The 22017-nt window shown below is 39.6% G+C and overlaps 1 protein-coding gene across 4 annotated transcripts in view; it reads left to right on the forward strand.

Annotated features, from left to right (window-relative positions):
• galnt2 (UDP-N-acetyl-alpha-D-galactosamine:polypeptide N-acetylgalactosaminyltransferase 2) overlaps positions 1-22017 on the forward strand; it is a 93745-nt gene that overhangs the window by 24999 nt on the left and 46729 nt on the right. Inside the window, exon 1 of one of the 4 annotated variants that reach the window (XM_053232773.1) lies at positions 5792-8253. The exons of 2 other annotated variants lie outside the window; for them this stretch is intronic. In XM_053232773.1, the coding sequence (XP_053088748.1) occupies positions 8080-8253 (174 nt within the window). In that variant the 5' untranslated portion in view covers positions 5792-8079. Of the gene's footprint in view, positions 1-5791; positions 8254-22017 lie in introns of those variants that run through there. One more of the 4 variants, XM_053232774.1, reaches the window with a different exon arrangement.

Here is a 22017-nt window from a genome sequence, read left to right on the forward strand (position 1 = left end):
GTGTGTTGCTTAGTTGTGTGTATCGTTCTGCCTCTTTTTTTTTTTTTTTTTTTTTTTTTTTTTTTTTTTTTTTTTTTTTTTTAAATGGCCAGTGTTTGTACGGCTCCAGGGTACTGGCACTTAATCCAACCCCCACGTTTGATTGTGCTTGTGGTTCGAACCGCTTTTCTACAGCCGTCAATAGTAGTGGATTGACTTCCTTTCTTCACACACTCGTTCACTCCTAGAGTCGCCAATCCGCCTACCAGAATGTTTTCGGGAGGTAAGAGGTAATTGGAGAACATGGAAGATGCCCACAGGTAGAATGTGCAAAACTCTAAAAAGAGAGTCACCTGAGTTCAGGTGAGGCAGCAAGGCTACTCACCACCATGCTGCCATTTATGCTTTTGATTCGTTTTTACTTTATTTACTCACAGTATTATATTCTTGTCGCTGATATTTGACTCAAACTTACTTTTGATACTCATGATCCATGTAAAATCCACCATCAAGTTGAGTTGAATCCAAAATGGCTTCTTATTACCAGTGTTTGCTCACTACAGGGCTGTAGACTTTACTTACATCATGCCTCACAGAACAGCTACAGGAAATGTGCAACTCCTTTGGTTATCATCTGATAATTTGCCTTCAAATGCTCATTCTTAAGTGTAAAATATTGGCACACATGTCACTGTTTGAGTGCATTCTCTATCGTTGCGAACAAACTCGCTGTTTTATGCTCAATAGGTTACTCTGTGTAGACAAGTGACTGTAGGCTAGCTGACTGATCTCACATGGCAGGAGAGGGTGAAGGCTAGCACATGCTTCCTCTGACACTTAGGGCCCTTTCAGAGGATTAGCATTTTGCTCACAGCTAGTGAGTGGTGCTGTGTCAAGACATGTTTAATAACATGGTTGATTCATAAGGCTGAGTGTTTTTAAGGCCAACATTTATCAAAATCTCAAACAAAAAGGCTCTAGACGTCCTTTGGAGAAAACAAACGTTCTTGCTACGTCACATGAGAACTAGTTGTGCTTTCAAAAGGTCAGCGTAAACTGGGTCAAAGTTGAATTTGACTAAACATTGAGGGCATCGCCAAGGCGTCAAATCCAAGCAGTAGACATCGCCAAGAACAGCATTGCCTGTAGGCAAAGCAGCACAGTTTTACTCTGTAGGGAAACAATGGCTTTGTTGGTGCAGTGCAGTTTTGCTGCTGATCATCTGTAGGCGGTCTTACTCGTAGGGTGACCGTATTTCTGTTGTGCCGCTTGTGGAAGTAAGCCTTTTCCCTTCAGTTTTTGTTGAAGTCTGAAAATTAGCCTGAAAATCTGAAAATGAAGTAGTATTTTGTCAAATCCATTCCTGTTTTGGCCAGCCCTAGTTTCTCATCAGTTGCTGAAAGCATGGAATTGTTGCACTGATACTGTTCACTCCTTTAATAGGTTGGTTCTGTCCGCCTCAGTACTGTAATAATTTACAGTTATGTATCAAAACTGAACATATAAGTAAATAAAAGGTCTGTTAGAATGTCAGAGGGAAGACATGATAATAACAAATATAAACATATTATAATATATGCAATAATAGTAATTGGTTACTATATAATATAAAGTATTAGGCTGTCGGTAATTTTTGTGTGTGTGTGTGTGTGTGTGTGTGTGTGTATACGTGTATACATATATACAGACACAAGAAGAACATGAAAATCATTAGTTGCTGAAAGCATGCTATTGTTGCACTGATACTGTTCACTCCTTTAATAGGTTGGTTCTGTCCACCTCACTTTTAAGTTGCTTTGGATAAAAATGCATAAATATGTGTATATAACACAAATCTCTTTTCATTGGAGACAAAACCAACCCAATCTTGCTTTGGCAGAATGAGGGCAAGAGTGTGTTTGCACATTCACTTCCTTGCCCTGTCTAGTTAGAAAGGACATGTCTTAGCTTGCTGAGTTTTTAACATTGGTGATCAACTCTCCTGCTCGTCCACTAATTGTAAAGCAGTGGAAGTGCTCTTCTCAGCGTGGCTCCTGCTGAGCTCTGAGCATGTGGGGCTGCTGCCTGAATATTGCTAGTCATGCAGCGTTCTCTCTCCTCCGTGGGCGATGGCTAATAGAAAGTGTGACGTTAAATTTCAAACTCCTATCTCTTGTGATTGCAGTCGAAACAAAAGTTTTTTCATGTGGGCACGATATGCTGGCACGACTAGAAAGTAATTAAAGAGGGAGAGCGAGTCAGCATATGATGCTGATCCTATTTTTAAAAAGTATTAAGCTGGTCAGTGAGGGTCAGTGATTTGACCACTCAGCAACGTGATCTGTCCTTCTGTTTGTTTCTCAGTAATGCAGTAACGTGTTTAGTATAGTAGTGGATTAAACAGCCACAGGATTTTCAGTGCACTCGTGTCCTCTGCGCAGAGAAATGGAGGTTGCTGTAGTATGATTTAGGAGGAGTCCGGACAGAGGGAGTTGTGTAAACAGAGGGGTTGTGAGTTGCAGCCTGCCACAAAAAAGGATGAAAACAAGACAGTGGTTAGTGGGTAATGGATGGAAGTACATTTTAATCAGTATTTTGAAAAAGTCAGCAGTGACGTAACTGTCCTGTCATACACCATAATTAACCGTGACACCATAACAACCCTACTACAAATGTCACTTTGTTTAATGGGCTTTCTAAAAGCATCACAACACACAGATCTCTGTTAAATTGTAAAGCGAGCGTCACATTAAACCCTCTCTCTACCAGTTAAGATTGGGAAATCATTTGGGGAAACTGGGCTGTTAAATCCAATTAGAGTAAACAGAGATATTTTCATCTGCACTGCACTCTGACACATTACTTGTCAGAAATATTAAGCAAATGTCTTCCCATCTGCTTTCCTATAGGATGTTGGCCTGCTGGCTCCATTCAACATTTCATAGCAGTTTTAGATTCAGTTTGAAATATTCGTGAAAATTAAGTCTTATAGTTAAATGCAGTTATGAGACAAAAGCCTGTCAATCATTATCCACCATCTGCCTTCGCTCATATCTGCAGTTGTTTATATCTCTGTGCTATCACCATAGGTTTATATTATAAGCCTGTCACAATTCTGCTATTTTGTCTGACAATTTAATTATCATTTTTGTTTTCTTTTGTAAGCAGTACTGTAATAATTTACAGTTATGTATCAAAACTGAACATATAAGTAAATAAAAGGTCTGTTAGAATGTCAGAGGGAAGACGTGATATAACAAATATAAACATATTATAATACATTCAATAATAGTAATTGGTTACTACATAATAAAAAGTATTAGGCTGTCGGTAATTTGTGTGTGTGTGTGTGTGTGTGTGTGTGTGTGTGTGTGTGTGTGTGTGTGTGTGTGTGTGTGTGTATACATATATAAACAGACACAAGAAGAACATGAAAATCCACACAGATAGTAACCTGAGCTCAGGATCAAACCGGTGACCTTGTTATTCAAATGTACAGTATACGGCCAAAAGTCTGTGGTCACCTGACCATCACACAAGCGTATGTGTTTCTTCCCAAACTGTTGCTAAAATGTTGGAAACACACAGTTGTGTAGGATGTATTTGTATACTGTAGCATTAAGATTTCCCTTCCCTTCACTGGAACCAAGGAGCCCAAACCTGTTCCAGCATGACAATGCCCCTGTGCACAAAGCAAAGTCCATAAAGACACGGTCTGCCGAGCTTGGTGTGGAAGAACTCGAATGTTTGAATGAGCACCTTTGGGATGAACTGGAACAAGAAGTTTGCACCAGGTTTTCTTTTTCAGTATGGGTGCCTAACCTCTTGTGTTCTTGTGGCTGAATGAGCATAAATCAGACTGCACCCCAGGCCTCCTCACCCAACATCAGTGCCTGACCTCACTAACGCTCCTGTGACTGAATGAGCTCAAGTCCCCAGATTTGAAGATTCAGAAGATTTTTTCTTTCTTTCTGTAGTTGTGGGATGAGGGGAAAAAAGGAATCAGCAGCCTTTTAAATCACTTGTCTGGTGAATAAAAAACTGCGTCCATACATGTAAATCACTCGTCCCGGGCGATTTGTCCATCTCTGCATGTGATTTTTAAAGCCTTAGACAGCCAGTTTAAGGACATCCCTGCCCTAGGATGAAGGAGGACACTGTCAGTGTGCAATTATTATGTATAATTATTATTAGATCATTAATAAGGTCTTTTAATGATAGTAGTCACTGATGATTTCCCTGACAGTTAAACATACACTATTTTATGTTTGGATCCAGCTTGTCTGCCACCCTCTTGAGTGTTTTTCTTCCCTTTTTGGCCAGATATCTGCAGCTTTATGGACACTCATCATTCTCAAACTTGACATGAGCTCAGATTAACGATTACCAACTGCGACTTAGCAATCAGGACAGCTCACTGCAGATTTTCCTCCTAATGTCCTGCTCATAATGTACGTATATAAAACAGACCCTCCAAAACTCAGGCTCAGTCTCTGCAGAAGATCAGGGGAAAATAAAATGAACACACAGGAGGTTTCTGGATTTTTAAAAAAAATGCAATTTCATATAAAAATGCACATGTAAATATGTGCTTCAGGCAGTTCACCAGACATAACTGCAGTTATGATGGCCCTGAATGTCGTAGTGCATTGTGGAATCTGTCCTGTTGCAGTGGATGGAAATGCAGTCGGGTTTTGGGATTAGTGTTTCTCTGAGAATTCTGAGCGAGGCGCAGTGCTGTGTGAGCATTATTTCCCCCCTCAAGCCCCAGCGTCTTGTCTGAATGAAGAATGGGCAGCTCCTTGGCACAAGCAACTGAAAAATCTATTACAGACTTTTGTAGCTAAGTTAATCTGCAAATTGAAGCCTTTGGAAATATAGGTTAACTTCCTTTTTTCTCTGCAGTTTGGACTCTAAATTGCTTTCTGTTTCTGTAATTCTGACAAACGTACTTTTCTTGTAGGCAAGGCTGAGTTCTTTTATACCTGCTTTTCTTTCTGTGTAATTTAGCTTTTCTTCTGTGACATGCATGAGTTTCTGCCTGTTGGGGATTTCACCGTTCTTGCGAATCAAGTTCTGAGGCATCTGACTGGGTCGAGTCTGACTGGGTTGAATCTGACAGACTAGCTAGGTTGAGCAGAGGTGACAAATCACTACTGTACTCGCACTCCAGTGTGACTTCTCTCAGTTTGTTATGCAGGGAATTTCAGTCCAGGATTGTGACCATCATATTCACCTCCGCACCACAAACAACAACCTGGAAAAAATGAAACCCTACTCATTATTAGCTTATGCAAAACAAATTTTTATTTGGCATCTATGTTATAAACGTACGTGTTTCACGGTGATGCGACGCACCTCGTTGCTGCAACTGTAATGTAAGCCATACATTCTGAATCTCACCACCTGCTACACCAAATAGGTCATTCGTGGTGTGATAATCTTGTTTAAACAAGGTTGGTTAATTAGTGTACTCAGATGATGGCCTATCTTTTTAGAATTAGGGACGCACAGAGTTTTTAGCATGTTTGCCTCGCATCTCTGGCGTTGGGGGTTCGAATCCTGCCTCCGCCCTGTGTGTGCGGCGTTTGCGTGTTCTCTCCATGCTTCAGGGGTTTCCTCCATGTACTCCAGTTTCCTCCCCCAGTCCAAAGACATGTGTTGTAGGCTGATTGGCATTTCCAAATTGTCCGTAGTGGGTGAATTTGTGTGCGATTGTGCCCTCTGATGGGTAGCCACACCATCCTGGGTCAACCCCTGCCCTGTGCCCTGAGTTCCCTGGGACAGGCTCCAGGCTCCCCTGCAACCCAGTGTAGGATAAACAGTATGGAAAATGGACGGATGGATGGATGGGACGGGCAGGTTTTTGTAAACCCTGAAGAAAACCGAGCACAGTAAAGCACAGCATAAAGCATAACTCTCCTACTCACATGATACACATAGAATATCACCTCGTAGTTAAACATATCAAGAGAAAATAAAGATGCTGCCAGCCTACAATAATATTTATACATGTGATGTGAGGAGAGAACACCGCAGCTCATAGCTGAAAAGTATGCCGAAAACTTTTTATCAAGGTCTCAAAGACAGTGACGCTTATCTGTATAAGTGCCCTTAACTAGCTCATTATACATCATTACATTATTCTAGCTACCACGTTTTCCCCTAGTGAATGAGGCAACCAAAACACGTGCCTGGGCAGCACAATAGAAGATTTATTTACTCCAGTATGGAGAGAGAAGGCGTTTATCCTCCCCTATTTGAAGTGTACAGTTAGTGTAGAACATGCATCCTAACTTTCTTCTACTTCGTTTACAATTCCTCTAAAAGTTTACGAGATGCCACTACTTGTATCAGTTTTTTTTTTGTCTGTTTTTTTGCCAGACACATGCATCACTTCTTTCAAACTCGCTAATCAGTTGCAGATACGTTAGAGATGCTTTCTTTTTTTCCCTCCTTCTCTTCACTGTTCTTTTCGTGCAAGTCCATTGCATGTTTTTGTAAGGCGCTGAAGCGTTTCTTTCCCACTTCAAATCTCGCATTTTCTTACCAAAATTAGTTTTTGAACAACATATTGTGAAATCTTCTGCTTCTTCACTCTGGATTCTCTGGATGCAGGTGTGTAGAATCATCATGTCAGTAATGTGGGACATTTGGGACTCACTATTTAGAACGCAAAACATTTACTTCAGTTCTTCTTAAGCTGTTGAAAAAGTAAATGCTTTCTGTTAAGGTTAGGTTTTTAAGCAAAAAGTTCTCCACCACAACAGAGTTCCTGTTGATTTTCTAGATTCTCCATGCGTAGTCAGATATGCTTTTTTTGTGCAAGGGTGTTGGGTTTTTATAAAGCAGTATTCAGGTGGTTCATGGGGAATTGCAGCTACAATAGGGTGTGTGAAGTGTGTGGAAATCGTACTAGGCAAAAACACAGCTCTACTTGCAGAGTCATCGGAAGTTCAAATGATTTCAGGTTTTGCATACTGAAGTTTTTGCAGGAGTTACTAAAAATGAAAAAGAAATCCTGAAATATCACATTTTTACACAAATATTCAGGATCTTAGAGTTTCTACAACTCGAATAAAGTTCACCTGTGGCAAAGTCACTGGATTGGATATCATTTGGCAAGACTCATCTCTGTCTATAAAAAGTCTCACAGCTAATATTGAAAGCAAAAAAAAAAAAAAAAAAAAAGCCATGAGGTTAAAGGATCAGTTTCAGGACAAGTGTGTGTGAATGTCTGAGTGCCCCAGTCAGTGCACGGACTGGAAACTGATTAAAAGTTAATGGAAAGATCTGGAAATTGCACTTGTGTGATGCTTCCCATCCAACCCGACCAGTTTATACCATCATACTCAAGAAGACTTCAAGCTGTAATCGCCGCCAAAGGTGTTTCGACAGAATGTGTGAATGAGTGTCTGAATGCTTGTGTAATATAATCCATTTTACAAAGCTTTGCAAAACTCAGTGTTTATTCTTTTTCATTATTCCATTTTCTCTCTCAATCCCCAGTAAGCGTTTTGCGTGTCATCTTGTGGAATGCGGCCATAAGGCAGGTGGAATGTGGATGCTTTGAAAGTGTTCCCCTGTGATAAAACCCGCCAGCGGCAGCACTTTTTAAAGTTTAAAAAAAAAAAAAAAATTCAGCTGTTCAGTATAGTGCCGGGTGATGAAGTGATGTGCTTTGCTTTTTTTTTTTTTTTTTAACCTCCTGAACAATCAGGTTGTGATTTGGGGATATGCAAGAAAAACAAACATGGAAGACTAAGCATCATTCTCTTGTTAGTAAAGGAAAAAAATTCTCTTGTTAGTAAGCAAATCTAAAGTGATTTGTGACATCGGAAATATTTTATTGCCGACATTCCCATTTTGCAATATAACTACAAATAACAACTTTGCTACAGGGTGTTCCAAAAGTGTCCATATATAGGGGAAATTAACATTTTTTAGCAAAATGTCTTCCAAAATTATTCATACTTAGTTTATATTATATATTTTTTTCAGATAGCCTTTAAGAAAGCCTTTGACAAAAGAAGAACATATTGAATTCATTCTCATGGCTGGATCGGGAAGCTGTCGCAAGGTTGCGGTGGACTTTAACAGGAAACATGGAAAGCACATCACATGACACTGCTGCCAAACTTATTAACAAATTCAAACAGACTGGAAGTGTTGCAGACCAACCGAGAAGTGGACGTCCACGAACATCCACTGACACAACTGACGTGGTGCTGGCGTACACAGTCCCCTATGTATGGAGTCTTTTGGGACGCCCTGTATTTTTTGAGACATTCATCATTAAGTGCTGAGACATCTCACTTTAACTGTAGCTGCGTACAGTCAAATCGTACAAGCAGAACCTCTTGTTAGTTTTCTGCCTTCAAAGTCACAAGAAAGATTGGTCAGAATGTGTTGATTAATATTTTTTTTGTAACAGCAGCACCGACAGTAGGGACAATTCACACAGGGACTTTAATGGTGGATGCTTAACATAATCAAAAGTAAGTCAAAAGTATAATAAGCAAATTAAAAAAACATGTCATTTGAACAAAGAAAAATGCATAATCATTGATGCAGTAAGGAGAAATTAAATATAAAAGGAGTCTCCAGTGTCAGTATTTTCAAGTGTTTGAACGTTCTGCTTTCTCAGTAGCATGACATATCTTCAAGACAACTTCGAGAGAGAAAAGAGGCTGGAGAGAGAACAGCTGTTTATAGCTGCTATACAGTAAATGGACTAACCTATTTGTGGATGTTCAGCAGCATTAGATGTAACTATAAGCTGATGAAAATAGCATATGCTTTTCTTTAAATAATATAAAACATGCATTAGTTGGCAGATTGCTGTGATATCATCACTGCAAGGTTGTAAGAGTAACACCGTGTCACATAAGGCCACATCACGTCACCCTGTCATTGATTATTTTCCTATAGCAGCACACCCTGATATGCTTATTTCCTTACAGAATCGTGTTTCATTTTTAGCCCCACACCCATCCCCCAGACAAAGTTTCAGTCCCCAGAGAAAGTTTCATTGACAGTAAGAAATAAGCAGCGTGGTAAAGTTCATCAGCTGACCCAAGAAACAAACAGATCAAAAGGCAAAATTGTTCATAATGACAGGAAGGAAACTGAATAGCCTTGAATATGAGCATAGGACCAGACAACAGCAGCCTGTTTGCCTAATTTGCAGTAGATACTCAGCAAGTAACTGTGCTCTGTAAATACTTGAAGCAACTCGATCTTAACCTAAACCTTAATGTTAACCAATCGCAAACAGCTGTAAGCCTATTAAAAGATCTTGCCTCCTCCTTGACCTTTTGCGCAGACGCGATGTACTCCTGGATCAATGCGGTTCTGTGTTCCTCTCAGCTCTGTATTGTTTGACTTGTACGAAATGTTCTTCCCAGTCAGCAGCCCTGTAAACAAACCCATGACACGGCCGCCTAGCTCCTCTCGCTGCACCTTGATCCTCTCGACAAAGGCCTCTGCGCTAATGGATCTGGGTAGAGGAGAAAGGAAACAGGAGCCATAGTGTCCCGAGTGCACGTGCACACGTGAAAGGCAAAGTCCAAAGTATCACTGTACTGACAGGACTCTGTTGTAGCGCTTGCACGTAGCGTTAGCCTGTTTCTGGTTTTACTCACTCACTGTTACGTTTTCTATAACTGACAACTTAATTCGATCAACAGGGAGCGAGTTATTGCTTGGCTTTCTGTTTGTGGTTTACTGGAAGCGCAGCACTCCCTCCCTCTCCCAAAAGGTGTGATTTTCTGAGCGGACAGAAGCTTGGATCCTTAAACACTGTGAATCATTTAGACCTGCCCAGAAACACAGCAGGCTAAAATCCATGATGCATTTCCTTTCCCGCCTTTCCTCAAATATGGTTATTTCAGAAACTAAGAAACTAAGAAAAGGTATTTGTATTTTAAGGTCACTAGATTGAATAAACTATTCCTGTGCATTCTTTTTATGTCGAGCTGCTACTTTTAAAGCCTGTGCTACTCAATAATGCATGACCTTTCGAATATTATAACTGTTAGTTATTACAGAGTTTGTGGCAACCTCATCATTTCGCTTGTTTCAAGAATAAAAAAAGTTGCCGAAACAAAAAAGAGTGACTTGAACTAGACGCCTATGAGACCACATACATTTTTATAATCTGCACATGACTGAGATGTTCTCTTGATGTACCCTTGTTAGTAACAGCGCTGCTGCTTCTCAGGCTTTGTATCTGCAGCCAGAAACGCCGGCTAACTAGCAAACAGCTCTCATCTATCGAACGGCCTACAGGGTGCAAGCAGCCGCTGAGCATCTCTCAAATTGAAAGCAGTGATGGAACGACTTCAAGTCAATGCTTTCACAGCACAAACCTTTGCTTTAGGTTCTGGTTACCATGGTTGCAAGGCCCGCCTGGACCCTGAGGAAACGTGACTAACTGATTCAGCATAGAGGAGCATAGTGAGATCTTTAAGCATTTCATTATTTGAATGCTTAAGGGGTAGAGGTGGTTGTAGTAACAGCAAGGGTTTCATATGTAGTGCCATTGAACTCGGAATTTGTTCCCTGTTCACATTTCATGTTGACCGTGTTGTCTAAATTACAAATGATTTTCCCTAGATTAAGGGTCTGGATGCGGACCAAGCGAAATATCTAAGCAGACTGAACCAAGTACTACTTTAAAGACAAATGGACAGAGAAGTGTGTGTTTATTATGCTCGTGTCATATTCGAAACAGATGTTCTGAGTCTCTGGTACTTGTCAAAAGTGTAGCACACTATGAAACAAAACATAAATAGCACTTCGAATTGTCTTGTTTATAGCCAAAAACACTAAGTGCATGTAAACAAGTACATCTGGGGAAACGTGCTGAGTAGGAGTGGCAGGGTTTAGGGTTTGACTGGATTGATTAAGGGTGCCACAATTCAAAACACAAATTAATTCTTAATTGCGGTTAGAGTTACATCACATTACACCACATTACAGTTTTCCACCATGACCACTTCTTTTGCTTTTGATGCTTAATTTTATTATATTTCATTTATAATGAACAGCACTATTTTTGATATATTTATTTTAGGGCTGAATGCTTTGTACTGTTTAAAAACCAGTCAAATGTTTAAAAAAAACCAAAAAAAAAACAAAACACATTTGGTTATTTAGACACTGAAACGCTGATTTTCACATTCTCCGTTCTAGTTTTAGGCACCTAGGAGCTGCTTGGCTGCTTTATTTTTCTATCATGTTTGAGACTGTCAACATTTTTTAAATTCAATTAATTTTAAACAATATTTATTTATTTATTTATCTATTTATTTATTAATTAATTAACTGATTTACTTTAAGTATTAAATAACTGATTGATTTGGTTTAATTTTTATGCAGCTATGATCTTTGAAGAATCTATCATTTTCCCCACCCCTACTGGTAAATGTTTGCCTAGGCAATTGAATGATAATCTTTTATTCGTCCACCTTCAGTCTCTGCTTTATCCTGGTCAGGGTTTTGTTGGATCCGGAGCCTGTCCCGTGAAAGCTGTACACCGGGCAGGAATCTACCCTGGATGGGATTCCAGTCCACTGTTCTGTCCGTCCAGTGAGCACCGTTCATCATGGAAACTCTAACTCCAAATGGCACAACAAAGCAAAACCTGTCAACATCTACCAATTACATGCTGACAGCTTTTGCATTGTTGTGCCATTTGGAGTTAGAGTTCCCATGATGAATGGTGCTCACTGTCTGTTTAGCAGGAATGGTTTCATCTGCTTAGTCCTGTAATTTTGAGAGAATTAGTGAATCAATTGTTTTAACAAATTGTTTGTATGTTTTTTTTTTTTTTTTGTTCTTTTTTTTTTTTTCTTTTTCACGTCATTTACAGGCGGCGGAATACTTTGGTGGATTTGGTGTTAATGTGATATGAGCCTGTATGCTCAGTGTTCCCTCCAGCAAAAACATAACAAAGGCATCTTTTAAATGAGCCGTTTATCCTTTCAGCAGAAGAGCGGTAGCGTTCTGTAGTCATGAAAGCTCTCTTTACCAGTTACAAACTGTGGAATGCAGGATTTGAACAAGAGGGCAAGGAATGAGATTTTTTCCCAACATCCCAAACCATGCTTTCACAAACCACTGTTGAAATTGAAGCTGTGGTAGCCTTGGGATCTGAGCTTGCAACCTCAGATCATTAGGCACAGAGCTACCGGTGGGGCTTTGAGAATGAGCCTTAACCCTGAATCACTCAGCTGTATGCCTGTAGTGGATTCTTGTAAATTGTGTTTGCCAAATGACTAAATGTGAATGAAGCATGGAAAGTGTGTGTTCCTGAGAAGTCAGTGTGTACTGATGGGAGAAAATAAGCTCAAGTGTATGGTGTGTTACTCTCCAACAAGGTAAAGACAGTGGAAATGTTGACTAAGCACTTGGAGGCTTTTTCCACAAAGCACACACTGAGCAGAAAATATGCAGTGCATTTTACGCAAGCACTTACAGCTCAATCCAGTCCAACATATAGGGCAGGATTACTCCAGGTCCAGGATTGAGAACCACGGATCACAAGACTACAGCTTTAGCCTGACTGGGATTATATCTGCACCACTATTTTACACTTTCCTGATTGTACTTGTTGTTCTACTTCATGGTTTTAATTTACAAGTTAAAGTCCTAGATTAAATGCAAATAATTTAGATGTTATTCTTAGACATATTCAAACATTTCCCACTTCTTGTACCCTTCTGCCCACATAATTCTTAATCTCTATCCAATTATCGTTAACGTTTATTTGGAACATGTTAGATTTAACATTTTGTTGTAGGTCTTTTTAATCTTTTTTTTTTTTTTTTTTTTTTTTCAGTCAAAATTTTCAGACTTGGTGAAAAAGAGAAATGGTTTTTTTAAAACCATTTTTTGTAAAATCAAACCACATCCATGTATCTTTCACTGGGAAAATGGGCCAAAACATTACTGGTGTTAATTGGGGCCGGGGCTTTCAGAGAGTATCAGTTAATATTAGAAAGCTCAAAAACTCTGCACAAGTGTCGATTGGCTCATCTACCGTTTTTATTATGAGAAAAATATGCGCTCTTTTGGTGTATTTTATAGCCTGTTTTGGCATTTTTTGGAGTTGCAGCATGCTCTGACGTTAATATTTTGAGCTCTTACGCAAAATACGTAAAGGTTAGCAGGTCTGATACAGTCTTTTCAAAATTTATTTTGGGTATTTTTCATTTAATCCTTCACTCATGCCCCCTTCTCTGCTCTACATCGGCAGCAATATTTCTGAGACTTTTAGATTTTAGAGGTTTTAAACCACCCGGTTAAAACAAAGGGTATATGATTTGTAATCTTTAATATGTATCTTTCACCTGGAAACGTGAATATAGCGTACCTTCAAAAATAATGTATGTAATTGGACCTTGAGGACCGCTGATGTACCCTTAAAGCTGTATTCTAAAAGTTAATGAAAGGTACAATGTGTGCTTCTTCCCAGATAAAAGATACACACTAAAGATGTACCCTTAATGGTACATTAGAGTAGAAGTTGTTTTCAGTCATTTGTTATCAGAAATATAGGAATACATGCTTTTTTATGGGAAACCTTAGAGGTCTGAAGGATACTGAGCAGCACCTTACCTAGTACCTGTTGCAAATCTCACTAAAAGACTGACTTCAGGAACAATAGCAAGTCTTTATTTTGTTACATGAACTCTAACATGAAGATGGATTCCTGCAATTCTTTTTCTTTAGTTTGCTTCTCTGCATGACACACAGAAAATCTTTATCCTCTGCTGTGGCTGGGCTTTGCATTATCAGATGTTAATAGCCTGATAATGGAGCTTTGCCAGGTGTTGATGCATCAGGAACAGATTCAGTGTGACAGCAGCATCTTGACAGCTTCTGTAGTGGTAGTTTGTTAAAATACGCCTGTTAAACAAGCGAATGCGTAGACTGTCTCTGAACAACCAGCACAAATTAAAGCCGAAGTTACGAGTTGGATGTCTCTTAATGGTTTTGAGAAAGGGCTTGCAACTGCAGCAGGGTTCTTTGAGGAGCTGTAATGAGCTGTGTTCAGTGCCATTTGTTGCCCTCTGGCAGCACATCTGTTAGGAATGTTGTGTACTTTTCTGTGCATGTAAGTGAACAGAGTCAGTGGGATGGTGTAACCTGATGCTCTGTCTTTTACAACTTTTAATTGCGTGCAGATTTTCTGAAAAGTTTTTTTTCCCTCGTACAAAAACAGAGGACAGCAGCATGCGGAGGAAGTAGCCACAAAACATTCCTCACAGAGTGGAGTGCAGGTGTAAATCACTTTTTTGGTGCGTGCATGATGATTCGCACATATTTGGTAGTAGATTCATTAGAATTCTGTGATTTTGACCAAAAGTTTAACACGCCAGAATTAGTGCATTTTGTTTAGTAATATACATCATACAGGCATATATGCAGCACTAAGACCATAGGCTGAGAGCGTAGTCTTGGACTGGTGGCATGAACAGGACTCCAAGGTTATCAGCAGGCAAGACACTATTCATTAAGCGTCTCAGGCCTGTAATCATTCCTCATGGCATTCATCAACACAGCAGCAATCTCACGAATAGCCCATTAGTCTGAGCTCGGTTTTGTGTGGCCAGGTGTTTGAGCTGTTTACTGTTTAATTGCATACAAATCATGAGCATGCTGTTTACAAGAGCCTTAATAAGTCCAGAAAGGTTAATGTCCTGCCTGGTTTGGAGGACTTCTGAGGTTTTTGCTTGGATACACACACCTGTGGTTATCCGTGCTGAATACTCTTGTAGACAGACAGTAAATTGTGAAGAGCTTTAATCCAGTGCTTGGTTTTATTCTTTTACAACTATCATCATCTGTATGGTTTTTTTAAAAATCTTTATTCATTACACTGTGCATACTACACACATCTAAGTCTGAGATTAGAATTGAAGACTATGTTGCCAGTTGTGTCTTTTTTAAATGCACAAGAATTTAAATGTCCTCAAATAAATTCTGTTTGTGGTAGAAATTTTTCAGTGGTTGTTTCTGCACATTCAATCTTGTTTGGTTGCCACATGTTGCTTCATAAAACAGGAAAAACATACAAATTGGTGACAATTTAAAGGAAAAACCAACACAAGGTATCTTAGTAAGGTGTTCAGGAGGAACCAACATAAAATCCGAAAGACATTCCGTCAGTTGGTGTATTGTTATTGGTACTGGACAGTGTGGCACACTGTTTATACATGGCAGTTCACTCATAATATCCCTCTCTGTGTAGTTGTGGATGGACTGTTCTTGCTAACAGTCTGATCACGTCGTGCATTGACATGCTCAGTCACCTGAGGAACATTGCTCCTTACATATCACACTAATGAACAAGCATTATGCTCATTAAGCATGCGCTTTCAACCACAGTGTCCACAATGTCTTTCCCATAGATCTGATCCCATCAGACCCCAACGACAAACCAGTTCAGATCTTTTCCTCTTGCCTTGACCCATTCTTTCTCCCAATCTAAGACTGAGGTTAACTGGTAACTTTACTTTCTTGAGTAATATTAGCTAGTGGTTGCATGGACTAGTCGGCTAATACATCCACTAGTCGCCAGTGTGGGGATGTTGACTAGTTGGCATGGTGGAAAAGACTAAAAACTAGCTAGTAGCTAAAAACTAAATGCAACTTTTTAGCCTTATTTTGAAGTCTCACTCCTGTCCGCTCCCAAAAGAATTCCTCCCACGGTTATTTTTGTTGTCTTTTTAAGGCTAAATAAAATCCTTGTGCTGTGTGTGAAAGAGAGCATTCAGTACCCGAGCTGCACGTCACTATCTAATCACACTCTGCTAGTTAAGAATCAGAGCGACATTACAATGCTGGCTAAAAGAGGTCAATCCAGACTTGTTTTTGTACCCTACTGAGGCTGGAGTGGAACATGATGGTCTAGTTCGTTATCGCGTCATTATCAGCCTGGAAAAACCTCCCTGCTGTAGACAACATCCTCCATCCAAGAAAGGCCGCTTATTGAGTTATAAGAAGGGCTCTTTTGATGGACATGAGCTTCAGTGCTGTGTAGTCTCAGTCTCAGAAGCTATAATTACAGCTGAGCCACCAGCTCATCCACACAAGTGCATTTTAAGAACTACCCAGCGAGCTGACGGGCTGTCAGTGAGTGTGGCTTCTTCGGGATCTATTTCCAATCATGGAGCAAAAATAAAAAAATTTAGTCATACTGTGTCTGAAATGTCAGTTACTCTATATTAATTTCTTATTTATAAAACTGTTGTATAAAAGCCATATCGTATTCGCAGTTACGCTGTTATGCTGAATATCCGCACAGCCAATTTTCAGTATAACCACACTCTTGTTTGTGTGATATTGCATGATTATTTTGCACATTTATTGCACATTTATTTATTTTAGTGAAGTCTATTCTAAAAAGCATTGAAGCTGGAAATGTAATTTGTAGCCTGTTAATTCAACTGAAGTTCTTCATTGCTGTATATCACTAACAGAAAGCCTAAAAAAATAGTGATCAGTTTTTTCTTTAACTATGGCAAAGACCAACTAGTCAACTACTTGTCTGAATACTGGTCGTGTAGTGAGAATTAATATTCGTGCACCCCCTATTAGAAGAAGTTTTAAATGATTGCTCTACTTGAAGACTACTGAAGTGTGCTCACAGCAGCAGTGAAGAGATCTCAGAGTCCTAGTGTCTGAAGACAGATGAGGTTCCTATTCTATTCTTGGCTTTCGGCTTTTCCCTTCACATAGGTTGTGCTAGTGTGTGTGCGTGTGCGTGTGTGTCTGAGAAGCACCGCACAGAGATGTGAGCTAAGAAGCACTGGAAGACTCATAAAACTCATTTAAAATGCAGACATTTTCTGCTGGTCAGGCTGGTGAATGCTTCTGAGAATTATCTGCCTGATGTTTTGTAGGGTTTCTTCCCTCACCAGAGAGGCGATATTATGTATTTTATATCAGTATGAGGAAACCAGAAATAGCTAGACTGTTGCAGTGAGATAAGAAAGTGTGAGACGTGCTCTCACTAGTTTGTAGGTTTGGACACATCATGTCACTCTTGCACCCTGAAACCAATTCCATCCAACTAGACAGCAGCCAGAGTTAAGGTTGATTTATATTTCTGGATCTCCAAACTAGATGAATGTGCACTGGCGTCTGTCTCCCTAAGGTACCCATTCACATTACATGCAGGTATGCTGGCAGTGTTGCATTACTAAATCAGAATGCGCCAAAAATGAGGAAAAGCGTTTAGCATTTCACCGTGGGCGAGAGAATTGAAAGAAGCAGAAGAGGAGGTCCTAAAGCAATATTTTATTGGTTGTGGTGTATTTGAGGATAATTTGTGGCAATATTACACTCAAATGTGTCTCTCATCGCCTTGTGTTTTTTGCCTGAGGTTTTCTCAATCCCTCTCCACGAATTCATTGTCACCCCTGGGTTCTAATGGTTTAATGATGGGTAGTATAAGTGTCAGTGTTCACTTGATGCACAGCACTGCAGTTTCACACCACGAATGGTTGAGATTTTTTGAGGTGTAGAAGTCTGCAAGCCTGTGAGAGTTACGCTTTCCCCATAAATCAACCCTAAGTGCTACCCTCTGCTATTTCTCACAATCCAACCGGGTTCATTAAGAAGAAGCACGTCTGTACCAACACCAGAAGGTTCTCCCGCAAGTCAGCTTCTCTTCCAGAAGACCAAACAGCCTTCAGCCATGTGCAGTGCCAATGTTTTTTCTGTACTTTATAGAAATTTGGATTTGGGTGAAGAGTTTGTGGCATAGTTTTCTGTATTAGTAATGAGACCGTCCGACTGTCACAACATATTATGAGTTGCGGTCCTGAGAAAATTTGATAATCTTTCAAGATGACTTTTTTCAGTTTTCAGTGTTGATCTCGGCTTCTATTATGTTTTCTATCAAGAGTCAATTTTATCAAGATGAACACTCTTCTCAAAATAATAGCATGCTAGATTTTTTTTTTTTTGGACTTTGTATAACTGAGGCCTACATCATCACTGGCTGGCGTGGCTTTGCCCAGTTTTCTTCAAGTGTTGCAATACTGGCTTCTTCTCCATTATGCCTATAAATGGAAGCCTTCTTCTGTTCCTTTGTAGTACAAACTTCCTGTAAAATCTGGAGACAATTTAAAAACACTTTGGCTTACAGACACGTTCCTCTTCTACAGAACTGGTAATTAATCATCCCTTTCTCCGTTGTTGGTTGATTTTGTCTGTCATCTGGTTCAAATGGTTAATGGTGTCCGAACCATTAAGGATTTATAATGGCTTCATAAATCCATGTATCCATTAAACATCTAGCAGAATGCTTTTCATTATCTAAGAGCAATTTTTTTCAGGTATTTACACGTTTGCAGATCTCAGAGTCCACACAGCTTGACACAGTCCTGAAAGCTGAATGAGGATGGACAATTCAGTGGACAGCTACATTTTAATATCTGAGATGTTAGCGCTTTTATTCATAGTTGCCCGCCAGACAAGTAGATTCAACAGATTTAGCAGGGAAAAAAAGTGTGATGATGAACGTATTCTTTTTTTCTTTTTTTTTTTCTTCTTCTTTAGAATCAGGAACACACAGGTATGTGAAAACACCAGAACTTCTCACCCATATGTGGTTCTTCCCCATTCTTCCCCAAACTGTTGCCACAAATTTGGAAGCACACAATTGTCTAGAATGTCTTTGTATGTTGTAGCAATACAGTTTTGCTTTACTGGAACTAAGAGGCCCAAACCTGTTCCAGCATGACAGTGTATCTGTGCACAAAATGAGCTCCATGAAAACATGGTTTGCCAAGGTTGGTGTGGAAGAAGTCGAGTGGCCTGCACAGAGCCCTGACCTCAACCCTACTGAATACCTTTGGGATGAACTGTAATGTCGACTGTGCCCCAGACCTCCTTACCCAACATCAGTGCCTGACCTCGCTAATGATCTTGTGACTGAGCACAAATCCCCACAGCCACACTCCAAAATCTAGTGGAAAGCCTGGTGTGATGGTCATGTGTCTACAAACTTTTGGCCATACAGTGCATCACCAAAAATAAAGACACTAGTATCTATTAATGAACTTAACTAGCTTGTTGTTGCTGTACATTAGCTACCACTTTTTAGCCTAGTCATTTAGGTTTCCATGCAAATAAAGCACTGAGCTGGGTAGCACATTGAAGCTTTTAATTGCCTGGTGGGATAGAAGTTTATTTATTAATTTTCCCCCCTGGCTCAATTCACTCTTCAAAAACTACTACGTTATCCTCTATTAAAGTCCAGGTTGAGAAAGACATTGTGGTGCAATGTACAGAAGACTGGGTGACCGTGTTATACTGCATTCATTCATCTTCAGTTTGAACAAAGCTTGAGATAATTCAATATAAACTGCTCAATGCTATATATTGGACCAATGTTACACACTCTAAAGTGGTTCCAGAAAAAGACCCGCCTTGTCACAATGCTGGCAGTGCAGACCTCATTAATGTGCTCTGGTCTAGCGTGTCTCTGGCTAAATTTGGGAGCTGGTAATTATTACTTTTTCAGAGACTTTTCAGGTTAGTTTGAATCTTCTCTTTAGGAACACCTGTACATCTGCTCATTCATGCATTTATCCAGTTAGCCAATCAAGTAGCAGCAGTGCAATGCATAAAATCATGTAGATGCAGATCTAGAGCTTCAGTTTAAGTTCAAAATGGGGGGAAAAAATAAGATCTCAGTGACTTTGACCATGGCATGGTTGTTGGTGCCAGAGGGGTTGATTTGAATGGTTCATGCAAGCTGTTTTTAGAGTTTACACAGAATACAGTCAGAGGAGAATGACTAGACAGGTTTGAGTGAACAGGACGGCTTATGGTAACTCAAATAACCACTCTTTACAACTGTGGTAAGCAGAAAAGCATCTCAGAACACACGTCACAACAGGCAACAGCAGAAGAAGACCACATCAGGTTCCACTCCTATCAGTCAAGAACAAGAATCTAAGGCTTGAGTGGACACAGCTTCACCGATACCGGACAGTTGAAGAACCTCGCTTGGTCTTTGTCCATTTTTCAGCTATCCGGTTTCGGAGAGCCTGTGCACACCATACCTGACATCTTATCAGGTGCTTTATTCAATATACCAGAAGTAAAACGCAAAAGTGATGAAGCAGCTGTTTGCGTTTAATATTGCCAGCTCACTCCACTTCACCAGGCCGCGGCTATTAGCTGTTTCAGGGAAGGTGGTTCTGTAAATATATGTCCCTTTTTTGCGATGAAATTTGTTCAATAAATTATTATAAATTGACTCGTAGCACAGTTTGTTATTAAACGTCAGCGAGTGAACACTTTTTTACATGTTGTCTCTTTTATGGTTCTTGTATATGTCTACATACACGGTTCTGCATGTGGATAAAAACATCAGTCTGGTTTTCTTTGTTCATCTGACTCTCTTTGGATTCTGTTCTTCAGAGGGAGGGTGTCATGGCTCTGCACTGAGGAAACTCATTTCGTTCCACTCTGCAGCACTTGGCAATAAAGGGATTAAACAGCGTCTGTTTTGTTGCGCAGTTATATTAAAGCATGTTTGACCCTGCTGATGGTGATGGCGCTTTTTAAAGACTATGATGGTGCTTCATTTTTTCACAAACCTATTAAAATAATTTAAAAATATTGTATTGGCAGCATTTCAGTAAGGCATATTAAAATCTCGTTCTAAATCTGAACTTGCAAAGTATGATGCAATGTTATTATTTCTTGCTCATAACTAGAATAATTCAGTCAAAAATACAAAATTACTGTGGGTGTTCCCGTATGCAGAGTTTAGTCCATCTGAATCCAACTCTGGTGTGTTTTCCTCCTCGGCGTGCTTCATTTATCAAGTGAGAACACAGCAGTCACTCATGGGTGTGGACCAAAACAACACAGCCAATTTTGCACCATTGATTATCAGCTGTAGATGACTGTGCAAACCTTTTTTTTTTTTTTGCTACACAAAATGTTTTAAACCTGCTTGGTTGAATTCCATGATCAGTGAGTTGTATGAGTAACGTTTTCAGCAACGTCTGCACCTATGCACCTTTTTAGCAAATAATTTTTTTTTCTTTTCGGTTTGTGTAATAATGTGCAGTGTGAATCCAAGCCAAACCAAATAGCAAACGAACCAAAAATATGAACTTCGGACTAGGCAAACTAACTAATAAGTGTGATTATTATTATAGATATCTATGGGTTAGTCGTTAGTCTATAAACCAGTTAGAGGTTGTCTACATAATGGCAATTATTATTATTATTTTTTAAACATGTGCTGCTGTTTGTAGATTATTTCTTAAAGCAGGTGAGTATAACATGATTAATATATAGTCCAACTTGCTTTTTTTGTGATCACCAGCAATGAGTACAGCTTCACAAGGTTAAGGATGATGTTATGTAATAATTTTAATAAGTATGATTGTAATATGTGTACCTCTTTAACATAAACCATTATACTTTGCATTTAACCATGTGACGACAGCACGGACACAGATTATACACTCAGGGAGGAGAGTTAAGGGTGTTTTTGTGTTATTGTTCAGGTAAAGAAAGTCACAGATTCAGACATTTCTTGACTGCAGAGCGACGTTAAGCTCAGTTCATTATCACGGAACCGTGAGTAGTGAGAAGTCTGAGACTACAGGCTGTGCAGTGATTGTTTCGCCAGTACTGTATACCAATCAGAATGAAACGTAGGCCCTAAAAACTTAAATATAAGCAAAAGATCCTTTAGTTACCCCATAACTGGGGTAACATCTGTAGTACTTGGACTTACCATTAATAATATGTGCCTAATTCAGAGTATAAGCACAAGACTGTTGCTTTTTTGAGAGTCGCAATTATGTTGTTTGTGCCTAACTGCCAGTATACTGGTTGTACTTTTCCCCATGATTTCATGGTGCCTTTGAGGGATGGGTTTGTGGATTATTTTCTAGGAGAAATATTCCATGTAGGAAGCATGTGTGTGTGTGTCCCCCATCCAGAACCCTTCTCTTTTCCCGATTCCTCTGAGCATGTTTTAAGAATTGGTGCTCCACAGCTAGGATCGAG

The sequence above is a fragment of the Pangasianodon hypophthalmus genome, chromosome 3, assembly GCF_027358585.1.
Source record: "Pangasianodon hypophthalmus isolate fPanHyp1 chromosome 3, fPanHyp1.pri, whole genome shotgun sequence".
Lineage (NCBI taxonomy): Eukaryota > Metazoa > Chordata > Actinopteri > Siluriformes > Pangasiidae > Pangasianodon > Pangasianodon hypophthalmus.